Consider the following 20,696-nt stretch of genomic DNA (forward strand, 5'->3'; position numbering starts at 1 on the left):
TCAGAAACTTGGCATTCAGACAAATCAGCCATCAATAAACTACATTATGTACCATTCAAAAGACACAATTAAAAACCTCAGAAGTATTTCCAAGTATTGATAAAACTGGGAGATGGCCAATTAACCGATAGACATCTTTTTCATCTGTAAATTGGCAAAAGCCTGAAACAGTCATTTTTCAGGCTTGCTTTTATACTTCCCATTTTTGCTCTAAATTCCATGGCTGCTAATTTATATTTATATTTCTTTATTGCTGCTTTTTCCTCTTTGCGTCTCATTATCTTTGTCCAGTTGAGTCCATTTTAAACAAGAACTGTCAACCGAACTATTAACCGAACACTGTAATGAGCGCAATGTTGGTGCTGAACTAATGTTATCACCATAAGTCCAAAACAAATTTATACTTTGCTGAAATTCAACACATTTCATCTTTTTGATCTTTTCTGAAATTTAAGGACTCTAATTCATGGGAGGGAGGGAGGTATTGATGGTGAATGGTACTTTCTAACTTTCTGATTGTTATCTTCAGAAAATTAAGAAGTAGTTAGTTCCTCACTCAGGAGGTTCATACTGAGATTTAAGGAAGAACATTTTGTAATACATGATCCTAATTTTATGCTTTATCAAGCTGAATGATATTAAATAACAGATAGTATAGGACCCAAGAATTTTATGTTCTACCTTTTTTTTTTTTTTTCTTTTCCTTATCTAGCATGAATTTTGTTTGGGTATATTTCTGATGGCATGTTACAATTATCTGCCAGTTACGGGAAGCAATTAATCTCTTCAATTCAAGTGGCCCATTTTACATTTTACGTTAAAATTTGGGATCATTCATGCTTACCTTTATTCCCTGCACCAGTGAAGCAACTTTAAACCACCACTCTGTTTCTTGACCTTGCTTTGCTTTTTCCAAGCTCCATTAATTTAATTTTAATTATCTGCAGTGCCTGCATTGCTAACGCAGTGCTTATTACTCAAGGATTAGGTAACATCTAATTAGGTAACGTTAATAAAATTAATGGAAATTAATTTTACGCACAAGCACACATTATTAATATGTTACCTAATCCTTGAATAATAAGCATTGTATTAGAAATGCTGGCAATGCAGATAATAAGAAAAGCACTGCTGGATTAAACCAATATATCTGAGCCAGTGTTCGGTTTCCATAGTAATTAGTCAGATGCCTAAAGAGGTACAAATAAATTGAACATGAGGTTAATAAAATCCTTCCACTGATGATCCCGATCAACTAGAGCCCTTCCTTCCTTCCTTCCTTCCTTCCTTCCTTCCTTCCTTCCTTCCTTCCTTCCTTCCTTCCTTCCTTCCTTCCTTCCTTCTTCCCTCCCTCCCTCCCTGGCAAGAAAGGTCATAAAATGGGACAAAACTCACTTAACAACTATTTCACTTAGCAACAGAAATTTTGGAGTCAATTTGGTCGTAAATTAAGAACTAGCTGTATTCCATGGTTATATTAGATCAAATAATCAAATTGGTAAATTAACTGACTATTGACAAAGACTATTGCATACCTGAATTTATTTAATCTTTTTCCTTCAGTCATACAGGATTTTGCAATGGGCACTTGTTCAAGCAAACCTCCACTTATTCCACAGTAGACATAAATAACATGGTAAAAGGATGATGATAGGTAAATATTATAAAGTATAGTAGAAATGGTTTTGAAAACTTTTAATAAACAGCATTTTATTAACCCTTTTATGTTGTTAAATTAGTACGTACCAAATAAAACACAGCAGCTAAGTAACAAAACTGCATATAAACAGCATATTAACATATAGCAAGTATAATATCAGGTTAATGTTGAACAATTTAAAAACAGTCTTTTATGTGACTTTGCTATTCATGAACACACAGTCACACATAGACGAGAATTAAAATATATAAAGTATATATACATATTATGGTCAATGTAATGCATTAAAATAATATATTAGTAACACATTTTAAATACCTTCCTGGTTCTGAGAAGAATTACCTAGTACTTTTCTTGTACAAGTCTTGTTCAGAAAATATGTGTATATGTATATATTATGTACATACTCATAATGTATATATACCAGTGTTAGTGAACCTTTTTGGCACTGAGTGCCAAAACAGGGGCGCACGTGCCAGAAACCGGAAGAGCAGCCACCCGGTGCGCATGTGCATGCTAGGAAGATGATCTTCCAGTTTCCAGCGGTCCGGCACACGTGAATAACAGCTGGCCAGTGCGCTGGAACCCGGAAGACCAACGGGCGATGGCTTGCGTGCCCAGAGAAATGGCTCTGTGTGCTACTTCCAGCATGTGTGCCATAGGTTCGCCATCACATATATACACATATGAAACTCTGTACAATGCATCTAATCAATGTTAATATCACATTCTAAATATCTTCCTAATTTGAGGAAGAATTACCAAGTACTTTCTTTGTACCGCATTTGTTCAGGATGTGAGCCAATTACTTGTTTCAGAATGTTCTTTTTATTTACAAAAGCAGAAAAGTGGCTTTAATCTAAGAAAAGTTACACATTAATTTTAAAGAAGTACAGGATGCTATTTAATTCAAAAAAGCAATACAATGCAACCAAAAAGGGATCAGTAAACAACACAATTGCTCAAATCCTTTATGTAATGTACATTTTCTAGGAGACCTTATGAAGATATCCCTCCTATCATCTTGTTTTTGCCCTGAACATTTTACCCCTGGACATGCCAAGGGACCCTACGATTTGTTGGCTTTTCAATTCATCTTCCCTAGATTTTTCAAAATTAGGATTACAATATCTAGAATGCAAAATCCAAAGACCTGTAGATGAAAACAGAGAGAAACAGGAAACTCAAACTCCTTTGACTGGCCATCCATATTCTTGCAGGCATCATGTTTTCAGTTTGAAACATTCATTTCTTAATTGAGTTCAGCCCTCCAGTGTCACCCATTCTAATTTTAAGAATGAACTTTATTTGTAAAGCAAGCAAGGCAACCCACATCCTTATGCCTGTTAGCCATAAGGGAAAGCAGGGGTCCAAGTAAGAGCCAGGCAACATATTGCACTCTCCATGTGAGGGCTTTATCTGTAAATAATTGTGAAGGCCTTCCTACCAACCTGCTGTGAAAAGTGGATGGAATAGAAATGTCATGCACAGAACGGGGGAAAAAATTCACTACCAGCTGCCTTTCTCCATTGGTTTCTTTCCTTTTCTCCCTCTCCTTGGGGGCTTAATTTTCCTTAAGAATTGAAAAGGCACTTCTATCATCATAGGCTGCTCATGTCAGAGGAAAAAAATTGGGCAGCAGCCAATAACTCCCCCACAGTCAGGCTTATGTGAGACTTTTGATGTTGTTGCCAAAGGAAGCTCTGTCTTACAAAACCACCGGCAGACCGTGGGCCAAGAAAAAAGGATCAGGAGGTTGTCAGCTTTAAGGAGACGTAGGAGAAACCCAATGAATTGAAAAGGGAGAAAAGTCAAACGTGGTGCGCCCCGCCATTGAAGGCGGGGAGAAAGAGGGAAAGCAAGAATCAGGGATGTGGGATAGGGGTGATAAAATTCTGAAGTCCACACATCTTCAAACTCCCAAGGTTAAGAAAAATACTGGCTTCATGGCTATGAAGAACTAGATGGGAAGTAACAGGTTTAGCCCAAACTTAGCAGACTATGTAATTGCTGATTTAATAACCTTCCAGTTCTCAGGGAGAGTGCCAACAACCAGATGACTGAACAGAAATATGATCCTTCCAAACCCTTCCCCCCATCCTGTCAGAACTAATCCTTCCATCCCCCCCCCCCCACCACCAGCCATATTTTTTTTTTTTTTAGCATCAGCAAGCATATAGATAGGGATGATCCAATAGGCGTTGTATATCCGGAGTTATTAAAGACTAATAATTGGCTAGATATAAGAACAAAAGAGAGAGAGAGAGAGAGAGAGAGAATAAATTGAGAATGTTCAGATTTGAGAGATATCCACAATTCCACTATCTCAGCCTGTTCTCCTCTCCCTTCAGATTAGTGTTTTTGGAATTTATTTGTGTTTATATCCCTCTGGTATAAGCCATCCCATAGGTGCTTTTTCAAAAGGCAACTGGAATTTGTTTTTTTTTTTCCTTGAAGACTTTAGCTTCTCATCCAAGAAGATTCTTCAGTTCAGAACTGAAGAAGTTTCTTGGATGAGAAGTGAAATGTTTTCAAGGAATAAACAGTTGCCTTTTGAAAAAATACCTTTGGGACAACCATGACCTGGATGACTGAGAATCTCCATAGACCTCTGGTTTAAGGGATGCACAAAAAAGAGAACAATATCATATTGTTCAAAACAGTAAAACCAAAAAAAATGATGGTAAAGACCTTCAAAAAGAGCTCTCTAATCTGGTTGAATGAACATCAAAATAGCAAAGGGAATTCAGGCTAAACCTAGTCCAAAGCGATGCATATTTGCATAATCCTCCTCCTCTGAAGCCTCATATATATGTTATGAGCTGCTAGTAATTGCTCAAGAAAGCCATCATTGGCATGGTAGCTATTTCAATAAAAATATCAACACAGTATGCAATAGCTGTAAAAAAAAAAAAGACAAATTCCATGCTTGGATTCATTAGGAAGTGAGCTGTAAATAGAAGAGGGTGGAAACAATGTCCTTATATAAATCTATGACGAGAAAGCATTTGGAATGAAGTACACAGTTGAGGTCATCACGTTACACTTGAAAAAGGATATTGTTAAGCTGGAAACATTCATGCTGAGAAGAATTTGATTCAAAAGAACTTTTTTCTCCCTTTTTCAATGTTAGAAATACATTGATCAGACTGTTAATGCTAGTAGACTTGTGCACTACTAATTACTTTGTTGATAGAGCCAATATATATTAAATAATCCTGTTTATGGAGTATTGACTGTATCTAATTGGCCACTGATTGACTTCAAATGCTGCATTACATGAGCTTTGACCTAATAGTGTATCAGTTCTTAGAGCGTCAAGGAAGACACTTGAATATATTTGGAATAAAGTGTTCTGAAGAGGAGAGCAGTGCTATTTTGATTATTTCTCATATTTGCAGGGGATGGATTAATTGTAGGGGATCAGTGTAAAGAAATGGAATGTTGCAAATTCACACTAAGATCACTAGATGCCACTAAGGCCACTAAGATCACTAGATGCCCTTAAGCAACCTTAGGCTCTCCGATTTTGTCATCACCTTCCCTGAAATCAATATCAAAATTCACTGGCTTTGAAGTATTTTAGGATGGTCAAGATGAGGAGGAGTTCCTTGAAAAGGAGACACAAAGTGCAACTGGATCTCTGTGTTAAGCAGGGAATGTCAGGGTAATGATGATTTAAAGCTGACAGCCAATGTAAAGCTAATGCAACTGTAAAGCTGATGAAATATAAGGCTGATGCAATGAGAATGAATCAGCATTGGTGTAGCCCAGGAGTGAAATCCAGCAGGTTCTGACAGGTTCTGGAGAACTGGTAGTGGAATTTTTGAGCAGTTCGGAGAACTGGCAAATATCACCTCTGGCTGGCCCCAGAGTGGGATGGGAATGGAGGTTTTGCAGTATCCTTCCCCTGCCATGCCCACCAAGCCACACTACACCCACGAAGCCACATCCACAGAACCAGTAGCAAAAAAAATTGGATTTCACCACTGGTATAGCCTCTTTAAGACTCTGAAGGGATCCACACATGTCTTTTACCCCTTTAAGAGGTGTTTGGATTTGATTAGCTAAATGGCTCCTTCTGATTCTAAAATTCTATGAGGAGCTTATTATACAGAGAGATGAAGTAAAATGTAAAGATTACTGATTTTTTAAAAGGCAATTATCTGTTAGATATATATCTCTTTTCCTAACCTGAGAAAGAAATGGCAGTTTCTGCTTATATTTACTCTTACTTTTTAGTCTTAATACCTCATAAGTCATAAAAATGTTTTGATTTAAATAAAAATGTAGAACTGTCAAAGTAATAGCAACAACTATTTTTAAACTTTCTGGCTTGTATGATAGCTTTTGGTTTGAATTGTTCTTTGTGTTAACAATTTTGGATTAATTTATTTGAGATTATTTATTGATGAATTATAATGAAATTCTTTCCAACAAATTAAATAGCGCTAAGAAAACATTATTGTCATTGCCATGGGCATAAAAGAAATGACTACTACTTGTACCTGATTAATATCTGCAGATGGAAATATCCCACAGGTAGGGATTGTTTGTTCCTTTCCTGCCCAAAAAAATCTCATTTCAGGATCAATTTCTTTTTAATTTCACATGTCCTTTGTGCAATCAGGCAAGAAGTAGGATTATAATATATTTCACATTGTACCCAAGTTTTCTTTGGGTAGTCTACCGAAAACTAAAAATATATGTGGAAACCAAAATGCTGAAATAAAATCTGTCCTTGTTCACAAGTAGAACAACATAATTGATCGAGGAAACTCAGAACTCTATCATAATTTTCCATTGTTTAACAAAAAGCAGTGGTTAAGTGAATATTGCTCTATTTTACAACTTTTTTTGGTCACATTTGTTAAGCGAATCACTGCATTTGTTAAATGAGTCATGAGTTCGTTAAGCAAATCTGGCTTCCCTCATTGTCTTTGCTTGTTGGAAGCCAGCTGGGAAGGTCACAAATGGTGATCACATGACATCTGGATGTTGCAACCATTGGAAATATGTGCCAGTTGCCAGGCAGCCAAATTTTATTTATTTATTTATTCATTCATTTAATTAATGAATTAATTAATTAAATTTATATGCCGCCCCTCTCCAGAGACTCAGGGCAGCTCACAATACATTTTTTAAAAAATCATTCTAAAAACATTTAAAAGATTAAAAAACATTAAAAACCTTAGAACGCATTCACACCATTCATGGCCAGATCTCCTCAGATCACAAAGCGAGATCAACGGCCCCAGGCCTGCTGGAAAAGCCAGGTCTTCACAGCTTTTCGGAAGGCCAGTAGGGTGGGAATGGTCCGGACCTCAGGAGGTAACTGGTTCCAGAGAGCTGGGGCAGCCACAGAGAAGGCCCTCCCCCACGGGCCCGCCAGCCGGCATTGTTTAGCTGATGGGACCCGGAGGAGAACAACTCTGTGGGATCTTACCAGTTGCTGGGAGCTATGCGGTCTCAAAGATAACCTGTGGCCATGAGGATTTTGATCCTGTGGCCATGAGGATGCTGCAATGTATGTAAGTTTGAGAACTGGTTGTAAATCACTTTTTTCAATGCCATTGTAATTTTGAACAATCTCTAAATGAATGGTTGCAAGTCAACCATACCTGTAGATTAGGTCCAGATGTACATACAATTAGAGACAATTCACAAGTGGTACTGTTATTCATCCTAACCAAATGGAAACAAACCACAAGACAACCACAACATAAACTATACATCTATGTGCAATTTAATTTCTAAATATGTTATTGATTCTAGAGTCTGCACCTAAATGTCTATTGCTGAGTACCTTCCACAGCCTGCAATCTAATAAGGATCTCCTTATTACTGTTTTCCATTGCTTGGATTGCTATTTGTTCTCTCCTAACATGAAAGCAGTCATAAAAGCAAGGAAGAAACTCAGAGAGCTCCATCCATCTTCCACTTCAAGGGAGGGATGTATTTTGTTAATAATAGGCAAGTGAGTGGATATGGGGGAGAAGGTAGAGTGGACGTTGGTGATAAGCAGCTAGATGTCAACCCTTCAAGGTGGACTCAGTCAAGAAATGGACACCTGAACTACAGGTACACCTGAACTATTTTTATGTGATCTTGAATCTGGAAAACAGAGATTCTCTCCCTCCCTCCCCCCTTACATAAAGAAAATGAAGGCTAGGCAACTGAGCTTTTTCCTTCCCTCATTTTGTCTATCCATGCTAAGTTGAGGTTTACACAATGGTAACTCAATTCTTTCTTCAAGGCCATCTCCACAAACTTCCACAACTTGTCTGCTTAGTGAGATTGGCCCAAGGATCACTCACCTACTCAAATAGGGAGCTACAACAAATGGGAGCTACAACAAATGGGTTTCCAGCATGGCCAAGAAATTTAAAATAAGCCTTTGAAAATGAAGGGCTAACACATTGCAGAAAAAAGCCAGTTTTATTTTCATTTGATAGAAATGGAGACAGAAATATGGCATTGCCTTTGACTATGTTAATAAAGGGTTACAGCTTGCTTCTAGAGGAAAAGATAAGAGACTTGGGAGCACTGTTTTATTCAAGCCTAAATTTATCTTTTAAGCCACGGCTGTCAAACTCCTGGCCCATGGGCCAGATGTGTCACGCACTGGCAATACTCACACCCAGTTTAGCGAAGGGGAAAAAAGTCCCAAAACACCACGTGGCACCGCTGTGATGATGTGAGTTTGACACCACTGTTTTAAACCCTGACACCAAGGGGCTGTGAATTAATTGTCAGGATATGTATATATAGTGTTGATCCATTATTTGCACCTGGAATTGATTAACAGGTTTGTCACTCAAGCCTGATGTGGGCCTGAGAGAGTGTGACTGGCCCAAAGTAACCCAGTCAATTTCATGCCTAGGATGGTGCTAGAACTCACTATGTCCTGGTTTCCAGCTTGGTGCCTTACCAACTAGATCAAATTAGTTCTCAATTATTTGTCTGTTTATCAGTTAGGTTTATTATTCTAGCTTCTTCTACGAGTTCAAAGCAGTGAAGAATGCATTTTTTTCTTCCATTTCTCCCAACAATCATGATCTCTGAAGTAAATTAAACTGAGAGAATGTGACTAGCCCAAATTTATGATGTGAGCTTTCATAATTGTGGGTGAGCCTGAATTTGAACTCCTGGAAGACAAGGGGGAATATACATCTAATAAACAGAAATAGGTTCAATAAAGCTACCTGACAAAGGCACATTATATTGGCATCTGCCTTAGAGTTAACTACAGCAGAAAAACTTCACATCATTCAGTGCAGTGTCATCATCTGTTCCTTGTACTAACTCCACCTTTGTCTGAAGTCCACATATATAAGTTCCAGAACCACAGGTGGAACTCCATGAACCAAATTTCCCCCACTCATGGGAATTACCTACCAATATTTCATTATTACTACACTTGAACTGAATATTGTTGGCTGCTGTATCATCTGATGGCCCCAGGGGTTTTTCCACTCTTAGAGAGAAAGCCACAAGTTTCGAGTGTCCTCTGCAATACTTTATATTAGACCAAGCACCCCATCTGCCAAAGAAAACATTACTATTAGCCTGAGCAGCTTATCCAGAAGTGGACAAAAGAAACTTCAGAAGGGACTAGTCAAGATAATATACAGTATTTATTGTAGTGGTGGAAAAAAAATCAGCTGGGCATTCATTTTTATTGTAAAACACAGGAGATTCAAAACTAAGGGAACTCGGTGGCGCAGTGGTTAGAGTGCAGTGCTGCAGGCTACTTCTGCTGATTGCCAGCTGACTGCAATTTGGCAGTTCAAATCCCACCAGGCTCAAGGTTGACTCAGCCTTCCATTCTTCCAAGGTGGGTAAAATGAGGACTCAGATTGTTGGGGGCAATATGCTGACTCTGTAAACTGCTTAGAGAGCAGTAAAGCGGTATATAAATCAAAATGTTATCGCTATTGCTAACTGTGATAATCTATTCTTGATCCCAGCAATCATTTTTTTTAAATGACTCTTCATATTCATGTCCATCAGCTACTCACAGGAGCTGAGCATTTATTTCTATTTTTGCTTCTTTGCAAGTTATCTGCCTGTTCGTGAAGAGTGCAGATGTGAAATCTATAGAGAAATCAAATAATACACATCTGAGATTATTGTAAATTGTTGAAGTTTTATTCAGAGCTGAGAAGAAATGGGTTTCTTAAATCCTCCAGCAGATTTATGGGCAGAGAAATTGACCAGGCCAAATTTTTCTAAGAGAAAAAAATTAGCGGCCTTACTTTGTTAGTAGTGAAGGCATGAGAGAAGGCAGAGGGATGGCAGTCTATTCATATTCCACATGAATTTCACTGAAATTCCTTTAAAGAATTTTTAAAGCAAATTGATTGAATAAGATAAAAAGGTATTATTTTTTGCAAGAAGAGGGTTTGCTGGGGTGACAAAATAACCATCTCCTCTGCATTACAAAAAAATTGAATTAATTCAATGTACTACTTCAAAAAACAAAGGAGCCTCATTTTGCTTAAAATGAAACTGTTTCAGATGAAATCTATAATGTTCCAATTCATTTTTTATATGATACCATTCTGAATATTACAATTTTAAAAGGGACAAAATATTAGGTAATTTTCGTTCTAGTACATGATCTCTAATAGTTAGACAGCAATAACTCTTCATACCAAGATGCTGAAGAGAAAGCATACTTCCAGATTTATCATTTTGTAAGACAATCCTCCCCAGTTTAATATAGGATAGATGTATTCTGACTCTTAGAACTGTCCAGCTGAATGGCCCCCGGTTGTTTGGAAGGAATTCTGGGAGCTGTGGACCCCACAATATCGAAAGAACCTATGGAAGATAGTTCTAGGGACTGTAACTGTGGTTGACCTGAATGCCTAATCCAGCTCAGTGATATGTTTGACATAATTGGGATGATCTATCATTTAATTCAACCAATTCCTGACTAACATTGGTAATAGGGCTGCACAACATACAGGATTATACATAAATTTAAACAGTGATGTGGGTAGTTCAGAAATGAAAATAGAAAATGAAAATAGAAAATGATAGGGTAGGTAGGGTAGGGTAAGGTAGGGTAGGGTAGGGTAGGGTAGGGTAGGGTAGGGTAGGATACGATAGGATACACAAGGAATTTGTCTCCGGTACTTAAGCTAAGATTCTACTCACTTCCCAACAACAGATGAAATAAACTTTTTATCATCACAGTATAGGCGTATGCCATTCAGGGATGTATCATCTGCATGAGTTATGCCACCTTGATATGGTTCAACCTAGTGCAGAAAAGAGAGGAAAAAATGGATCAAAATAACTAGCATACTTTAAGTCACTTCTTTTAAAAATGATCATGATACTACCCATATTAAAGCAGACTTTGGAGATACCTTAGAGAAAACTGTCCTTTTCTCTAGGGGGTAGGCTCTGTGCAAAGACATGTTCTATTTGAATTTTAATTTAATTTGCTTTTTTCAAAATCCTACAGGGAAATGCGTTTTATGTGGTCCTTCAGCAGAAGATGACCAGGACTAATCTGAAGCCTTTGAAATATCCCCAAGTCATGTCCATAGCAGGGGCGGGTTTCAAAACCTGTTGCTACTGGTTCGCTCATGGGTGCGGGAGCGCTCGTGCATGCGGGTGATGCTTCTGCGCATGCACAGAAGCTTCTGGGTGGGTGGGCAGAGCCTCCCGCCACTGCCGCTACTGGTTTGCCCGATCCAGGGCGAACCGGTAGCAACCTACCACTGGTCCATAGTATTTTGTGTCACAGCCACTGATTTTCAGAGACACAACCCTAACCCTAACCCATTAAAATATTGAAACATATGTGTGATATTCCCTAAAACCTAATGGGTAAAATTTATATTACTCCTAAACATTCTCAAAAAATGTCTCCTGGCCATAGCCTCCAGCTGTTGATGATGAAGAATCTTTGAATACAGAAATCTCAAAGTTGGATCTATGTGATTCCACCAAAGTGTGATTCCACCTAAGACTACCACAGGAGCCAATAAAAAAACCTAACAGTTTTGATGCCAGAGCATAGTTAGTTAGTTAGTTAGTTAGTTAGTTAGTTAGTTAGTTAGTTAGTTTTTGTTATTTTATTATTTTATTTGTTCCATCCAAACCATCATGGCCATCAAACAACAAACAAGGGCAACCACTGCAATTTATGGGATTAAAAATGTATCATCCACATATCAAAGATTCTTATAGAACACATCCATTAACACCAACTAGCAGTCAGAAGACATTATAAAAACTCTTTAATTTTCACAAAACAAGGACATACTTAACCATAGTTTCAACTGGGAAACTTGAACATCCTAGGACCTAGACCAATTCAAAAATGCTAGAGAATTCCTGGAAGCCTGGCATTCAGACAAATCAGCCATCAGCACATAGACATAAACGACATCTACATACCATGCAAAAGAGACAATCAACAAGTCAAAAAGGGAACAAAAAGATCTCTCCACCAGCAATCAATACCCAGATGTACATAGTTTAACATCGAGATTAATATCAGACCAATTAAGAAGTAAGCAATACCCCAATCAAGGAACTGCCAAAAAAGCTAACAGTAAGGAACCCAACCAAAAAAGCCCACCAAAGCTGCTCCCACCAACACTGACAGGGCAAGCCACAAGAATATAAATTGAGACCAAACCCCATTCTCTACTAGCACTGATGCTGTTACCTAGATTGGGTAATGAAATGTCAGCATGAAAACATCAAAGCTCAAAAAGCACAAAGAACACTTCATTTCAACTCTGAGCTACAACTATTATCTTCTGTCAGCAACGGATAGCCTTTTTCAATGCTTTCATAAAGATTTTAATCAAGAACAAGTGTGAAAAAAACCCCAGGTATGTGACATCTCACATAGAAGCAGTAAAGGAATTCATAATTGAATCCATACTTGAGTTCCTCATCAATTTGTTCAGGAAGAAGTTGAACCACTGTAAAACAGCACCTCCTTATTTCCCACTCTTGTAGATAGTCCAGAAAGATGACTAATGATAACCAATGCAACTAAAAGCTTAATAGGACTAGGACTAGGAGGCCCCAGTTTTTCCATCCAAGTCTAGGACTTTCCATCCAAGGACTTTCACAAGAGTAATTAGTGCTGTTTCTATCCTTCAGCCAGCTCTGAAACGCAGCTAGGAGTCAAATAATTTTCTTCCTCCAAGATTTTTTTCTGCAGTTTTTGTTTTACTACTTTCTCTAAACTCTGTTCTTAAGGGAAAATTGGATTTCAGTATATATTGTCCAGCAATCAGGTTGAGGTTTGGGTTCTTCAAGTGTGGGTGCATCACTGGCTCCTTCAAGATAGTAGGAATCCCACTCACTCATAGAAGCAATAACCAACTCTCAGATCACATCCTACACTTCATTGTCTCTGTGATCAAATACCAACAAGACATATGGCAAAATGACTTGTCATATCACCAAGAAAATGCCCAAGTGCCAGTAGGAATATATCAGATCAGTCAAGAATCTAATACTAGAATGCTAATCAATCCCCAGCCTGTGCAAAGGATGTCAGCCATAGATTCAATCCAAATTTGCCTTCCTATTAAAGCCATTATTTCATTTCCTCCACTCTGGCACAGAACAGTACTTGACCATTGTCTGCATAATGTTCTTTCAATGTCTGAAGAATGCTATCATATCCTCCCTCAGTCTTATCTTCTTAAGAGTAAACTTACCCACCTTTATAGTTTTTGATTTATTGATCCTAGTTACCCTAATTTCCCTTCTGTGACTCCTAAGCAGAAGTGGGTTTCAGCAGTGACCCGTTCTGGAGAATCGGTACTGGAAATTTTGAGTAGTTCGGAGAACCGGAAGTAAAAATTCTGACTGGCCCCGACCACATCTGTTCTCTGTCTCTCAGCTGATCGGGAGGAAATGGGGATTTTGCAGTATTCTTCCCCTGGAGTGGGGACAGAATGGAGATTTTACAGTATTCTTCCATTGGAATATGAAGGGAATGGAGATTTTACAGTATCATTCCCCTGCCACGCTCACCAAGCCATGCCCACCAAGCCATGCCATGCTCACTAAGCCACACCCACAAAACCGGTAGTAAAAATTTTTGAAACCCACCACTGCTCCTAAGTAATATTAATGTATATCTCTTGATTTCTAAAACTATTCAACAGCATTAATTAATGTAGAAGCCTCTGAGAACCGTAGAGAGTTTGGTAGGTGCTTCAGTGATAATGGGAGGTACTTCTTGTTGATCAGAAAGCTATTTGAGAAAAAAAATGGTACAGTAATGACAAGGATAATATCTGTATTTGTGTTTACCTTCAATACAAAACCAGAAGCATGGCCCTCTGGACAAAATTCTTTTTTTCCCCAATAGCCCCAGGGTCCTCCATTTTCCACAGCGATGATGTAGTCATAAGGTTTTGCCCCTCCATCCCTGACATAGCAGGAGAGGATAAGGAAGACCACAATACTGATGGAATTTTCCATTACTAGGTAGTCCTCACTGTAACTGTGGAAACAGCATTAAAGAATAGTAACTGTAAGAAATAATAATTTTGAACACCTGGAAGCAAGCAAAGTTATAACAAGAAGCCAACATGGGTTTGTCAAAAACAGATCATGCCACACAAATCTTATTTCATTTTTGACAAAGGGACTAAATTAGTGGACCAGCAAAATGCTGTGTACATAGTATAATAGTTTCTGTTTGTTATCATAAAAGAGGATCTGACCTGGGGCCAGTGGTGAAATCTAAAATTTGTTACCACCAGTTCTATGGGCATGGCTGGGGGTGGGGGGGGTAATGTGACTGGGTGGCCAATTTTATTTTATTTTTTACTTTTAAAACCATTTTTTCTACAACCTCTTCAGCGAATGCTTTCAAAAGGCTCTGACGATCCCAGCTGAATTGCCTGATCGGCAGAGACTTTTTTTCTTTTAAATGCCTCTAACGATCAGGCAACTCAATTTGGATTGTCAGAGGCATTTAAAAGAAAAAAAAGGGTTTTTTTCTTTTAAAAGCCTTTGATGATCCCAGCTGAGCTGTGCAATCATCAGAGGCTTTTTTTTTTTTTACTTTTAAAAGCATTTTTTCGGCCGAAGAGGTTGTAGAAAAAATGCTTTTAAAAGTTAAAAAAAAAGCCTCTGATGATTGTGCAGCTCAGCTGGGCATGGGGGGGGGGGTGGGCAGGGATTTTTGCTACCGCTTCTCCGAAACACCCGCCTCCATCGCTACCGGATTGGGCAATCCAGTCCGAACCGGGAGCATTTCACCCCTGCCTGGGGCGCTCACATTGCAGCACTGGTCAAAAGAGCCCAGCAGAGATTATACTACCTGAGACTTCTCAGGAAACAACAACTAAATGTAAAACTGCTGATGACCTTCTACCGCTGCACCATAGAGAGTATTTTAACTTACTGCACCTGTGTATGGTTTGCCAATTGCACAGTGGCAGATAGGACAGTGCTCCAGAGGGTTAATATCATTGACCAGAAGATAATTGGTTGCCCCCTCCCCTCTTTGGAAAAGCTTTATAGCTCCTGCTGCCTTAAGAAAGTTCAAAACATAAAGATCCATCTCATCCTGAGCACCCTTTTTTTGAACTATTACCATCTGGCAGACGGTACAGGATAATAAAAACAAGGACAAATTAGGCTGAAAAACAGCTTCTATCCCAGAGCAGTAACTATATTGAATTCTATTGAATAATGCAATATTAATGCAATATCAGGGGTTTTCAGTTCAATTGTACAGAATGTGAAGGATGTGTGTTTGTGTTTTATTTTTACAGTTATAATGTACGCTGAAGATGGCATTTAATTTCATTGTACAAAGTGCAATGACAATAAAGTAAACTAACTAATTGGATCTCAGTAAGTTATTTGACAAAGTAGAATGCAACCTATTTCTTGGGAAGATAGAAAAATGTTGGATAGACCTCATCACCATCAGTTGGATTTGTAACTGATTGACAAACAGTACTCTACATGTAGTCCTAAATGAAACTACATCCACATAGACAGAAATAAGTAGTGGGGTACCCCAAGGTTCACTTTTAGGCGCAGTATTCGATATATCTTCATAAACAATCTAGATGAGAGTATAGAAGTGGAACTCATCAAATTTGCAGATGATACAAGCTGACAGGAGTAGCCAACACCCCAGAAGTTAGGCGTAAGATCTTAATGGATCTTGACACTTGAACACTGGGTCCTATCTAACAAAATAAAATTCAATGGAGAAAAAAAGTAAGATTTTATACTTAGGCAAGAAAAACAAATGTACAGGTAAACATCAAACATGGCTCAATACCACTAACTGCATGAAGAATCTTGGAATCCTAGTGGACAATCACTTAAATATGAGCCAGCCTTAATCACTAAATCAAACTGATTCTTCAGGTATTTGATGCCAACTGCACAAGGCCATCCCTTCCATGAGGTAGAGTTGATATTTTAACTTGCAGATCACATTTTCCACCCCACCCCACAATGCCGGAATCACTGCTTCACTCTGAAGAACGAATCTCAAGTTACGTCTATTTGTTTTGAAATTCTGTTGTGAGAAGTAATGTCAGACTCAAATTCCTCACTCTTGATGACATTCCATGGAGCAGTATTGGACCCAATCCCTCATTTTTGCAGGCCATTTCATGCAGTGAGATACCTCTTTTTTTACCAGTGAATTGGCTGTAGCTGTTGTGGTTCGCCAGCAGCCTGCGGAACTGGCAGCGGAGTTGGACAACGATGTCCAACGATGAGGAAGAACATGGGCCAGTCCTGAAAGCTGGGAAAGGCCCAGATGATGCTCTGCGTCGGAGGCAGAGATGGGGCCAGGGCCATCAGGGAGTGATGTGCGGACTCCGGAGCCTCCAGAGGCTGACAGTAGAGAGACAGAGGAACAGGAGGAGCCTGTTCCTAGTGCACATATGAGAAGAGCTGCCAGAAGGCAAGAGCAGCTAAAGCAAAGAGGACCAAGAGATGGGCCAAGAGATGATTGGCCCCTCCCATAAGGCTTAAAAGACCAGCAACAGCTCTTATTTTATTTTATTTTATTTATTTGATTTGTATACCGCCCTACTCCCGAAGGACTCAGGGCGGTGAACAGCCAACAATAAAATACATAAATACACAAAATTTAAAAACCCGATAAAATCAAATTAAACTTTTTGGCCCAGACAAATTAAAATACCCCAATAATTTAAAAACAGATTAAAATTTACATATTTAAAAAGGGAAGAGATCAGGCCAAGCCCGCTTGATGGAATAAAAAGGTCTTCACAGCACGGCGGAAGGAGCGCAGATCCGGGATCCTCCGTATCTCCGGGGGGAGCTCATTCCAGATGGTAGGTGCCCCCACAGAGAAGGCTCTCCCCCTAGGGGCCGCCAGTCGACACTGTTTGGCTGACAGCACACGGAGGAGTCCCTCTCTATGAGAGTGTACTGGCCGGTGGGAGGCTATTGGTGGTAGTAGGCGGTCCCGTAAATAACCAGGCCCTAAGCCATGGAGCGCTTTAAAGGTGGTAACCAAAACCTTGAAGCGCACCCGGAAGACCACCGGGAGCTCTTGGGCTCTTTGTCGGAAAACAACATTGATAGACTTGTTCTTGTCTTGCTGCACTTATCTCTTGTCGGCGTCTTCTGCTTCTGAACTTTTGCCAAGAGAAGCCTTTGGTAGTTTTCCTAATTATACCAAGGTTGATGATTAAACTGAAGAATTTGTCTTATGAAGAATTTGATTTGATTTAGTTTGGACTACCCTGAGAATAAGTTAATTCTCAGCTGTTCTAATAAAATCTGTTTGTTTTGGAACTGTTTGCATCTAATACTACTTACTTGGGTCTGGGTCACAACACTAACAAACTTGGCCATCAAAACAACACTAGGGGCATTTCCATTTTAGACCTAGTTTTGCTATAATGCCAAATAGCATGTCATATTAAACAGGTCTCTTGGTTTATTGTGCAACTTTTTTTTAAAGAATGTCTGTTTGGTGTCTTGTATTTATCAGGGTTTCCATGTCGGTGGAAAAGAAATATATTCCTCATATTTTGCAGTCTTGAAAAAGGATTTTGAAAATATCGTTTTCATTTGAAGGAAATCTATATTTGTGAGGAGCACTGGCTGAACAGAATGTGGCAGAGTGTTTCCATTCTCCCTTTAGAACTATATTCACCATTTTTTCCCATAAAAACTGACCCTGCCTTAGTCATTCTCTGCAACTTTCCAAGCATTGCTTCCCTGTGCAATTTATTTTACAATCCTGTTCTTCGGCTCCAGAAAGACTTGGGATCTCAGGTCATTAAAAGTGCTCACATGAAATAATTAAAATGAAATCTGCAGCAGGGAACACAAGGTTCTGTTCTGCCTGATCAAAAAGTTGGACCACGCTTATTGTTGTGCTACCTGACAATCTAAAAATTGCATCTGTGGAATCTCATATTTCCTTTAGAACATTGCTTTTAAAAGTTAGAAGAACATTCCTTCTAAATATATTGTTTCTAAAAAGAGAAGTTATCACGGTAATTCTTAACTACAAACAAGCATTATTTAAACAAGCCATTTGCTAATAAAGGAATAGCTGAAGATCAACCAGAAGATGAGAGGCAGGATGGGTGTAGAAATCAGATCCCTATCATGTACAACATTCTATGGGCATATATTGTATGTAATAGGATCCATTTAAGATTAATTTTGATGAAATAGCAACAAAGAGATGCATCCATTTACGTTTAGGGGTCTGGGTAACCAATAAAGTTCTAGAAAGGCCCATACCAGAACCACACTTCTGAACCAAGCTTTTGCACTCTAGATGTACAGCTAGTGAGAAAGAGAGGGAGAGAGGGAGGGGGGAGGGGGAGAGAGAGAGAGAAAGAAACATGGAGCTTTGCCATATCATTCTCCATTCCATTTATCACTCAACAATAATGCACTTCTAAAGCAATATATATTCCCTATAATCCTTGCCTACTTAGATTTTTTTTTTTTAATGGTAATGGGTGCTTTGTGATGCTGGAACTTGCAGAAGGCCATTTCAGACAAAAACTACTCTGCCCAAGCCAGCCAAATGTTGAGTGCCAGATAATCAGTGTGTGTTTTCCTTGCTTTTTTTTTTTTAATTAAACTTGCCTGTTGTTGAGTTTACTGCCTGAATCTTGAGTTTCCAAGACTCCATAAACTAAAAAGAGGCTCTTTTGTTTTCCTTCATAGAAAGAGAAATAACTAAGTTGTAGTCCCTCACTGTAAACATACAGTTTTCATGTATTGCATTCCTTTGGGAAATTAAAAGCATTCCCACCAAGGGGATGGGAGAGGGTGATGCCAATTTTTTTGAAACACTAGTAAATGCACTAAGAAGCCTGAGAAGTTTTCGTTCTTCAGTAGGGTCCAATTAGCATTGCAGGTGGGGCATATTAGCTTATGAAATGATATAGCAACAAAACAAGTTCCATGCTGGGAGATTCCATTAGAGGTCTTTTTCTTAAGCTCTGCTGAGTAAAGTGAGAGAAGCAGTCTCTGTTTGTGTTTGTGTTTGTGCGTGTGCATCACTGGCATCCATAATCAAATGAGAAAGAAAACATCCACTAATCAGGATTACCTTTTTGTGTTGTGAGTTTCATCTATAGTAGAAGTGCATGGGAGAAGTGTGTGGGAGGAACTGGAGTTTTTCAACATTAGCAAAGAATCAGCTATGATTTACTAATTTGCTGCAATTCTTAGGAATAGAATAGAATAGAATAAATGCTTCCACTTTGATAAAATTCCCATTAATCGGGTAACATGGTAGAAGTCTTTTGAAAGTGCATTTAAATAGAATAGAATAGAATAGAATAGAATAGAATAGAATAGAATAGAATAGAATAGAATAGAATAGAATAGAATAGAATTTTTATTGGCCAAGTGTGATTGGACACATAAGGAATTTGTCTTGGTGCATATGCTCTCAGTGTACATAAAAAGACAAGATACATTCCTCAAGAATCATAAGGTACAACACTTAATGATAGTTATAGGGTACAAATAAGCAATCAGGAGACAATATCAATATAAATCATAATCTGTTATGTTGTAGTCAGGCAGGGGTGTCAAACTGGATGCATCATGCACAGGCCACGCCCACCCCAGCTCTGTGAATGAGAAAAATGTTGTGAAATGTCACATGATGGCAACGTGACGCAGCAAGTTTGACACCCGTGTAGTGGTCTGGTAAAATCAACAAGGAATCTCACTCAAAACCACAAGTCTGCAAATTTTTTATTATCTGTCTCTATATTGTATCATATTACTTCCATTATAAAAATGATTTGCTTAAAAACTAAAACAATAAAAGGTGGTAGCTGCCTTGATTCTTACTAAAGGTCTGTATTAACTAATCTGCACTGTTTGGGGAAATATAAAAGAAAAGCTACATATTTAGGATAGAAAACTCCCAAATGGCCTAAATGCTTCCACTTTGATAAAATTCCCATTAATCGGGTAACATGGTAGAAGTCTTTTGAAAGTGCATTTAAAATAACAATGACAATATAAGGCTGATTTATATGAAATGTATAATTAAATATTTGATCTGCAACCAATTTAAAAATATTTTCAGGCCTTAAGAGCAAGAAGCGTTAAAACAAGAAATCGTGTCAGTGGAACACTTCACATGAATAGTGTTAATTATTTAATCATGTTTTACCCAGCTGAATTTCAGAGACTCAGCCTGGCTTAAAATATGAAAATATTTTAAATTTTACCAAGTGTTCCATTACAGAAAACCTCTGCTTTGAATTACCCTTCTGCCATAAATTCTTTGACAGGAATTGTACAACATAATAAAATTCTTTGCGGTCCAATACATTGTATGATCTAATAATGGGCTTACTCTGTTGTACAAATATGGACATTAAGCCATGATATAATCATTGAGGGAAATGGTGTCACAGTATCTTATATGCAAGCAACAATTGTGTTTTGTTAATCCAGTTTTGGCTTTAGCACGCTGAGTGAGCCTGACATTGTGTGAGGTTTGGGGAAATGATTCTTTCATGCTTTCAGACAAGGA

The 20,696-nt window shown here is 38.4% G+C and overlaps 1 protein-coding gene across 1 annotated transcript; it reads right to left on the bottom strand.

Moving 5' to 3' along the window:
- Positions 1-8,085: 8,085 nt before the first annotated feature.
- LOC148113290 (vitelline membrane outer layer protein 1-like) lies at positions 8,086-14,137 on the bottom strand. The gene is made up of 3 exons (XM_087895651.1): positions 13,967-14,137; positions 10,826-10,929; positions 8,086-9,203 (listed from the first exon to the last, which is right to left on the bottom strand). The coding sequence occupies exons 1-3, from the start codon at positions 14,135-14,137 to the stop codon at positions 8,903-8,905; spliced, it is 576 nt and encodes a 191-aa protein (XP_087751777.1). The 3' UTR covers positions 8,086-8,902.
- Between the last annotated feature and the right edge of the window lie 6,559 nt (positions 14,138-20,696).

This window comes from Pantherophis guttatus, chromosome 5 (genome assembly GCF_059756535.1).
Source record: "Pantherophis guttatus breed Tessera chromosome 5, ASM5975653v1, whole genome shotgun sequence".
NCBI classification, from domain to species: domain Eukaryota; kingdom Metazoa; phylum Chordata; class Lepidosauria; order Squamata; family Colubridae; genus Pantherophis; species Pantherophis guttatus.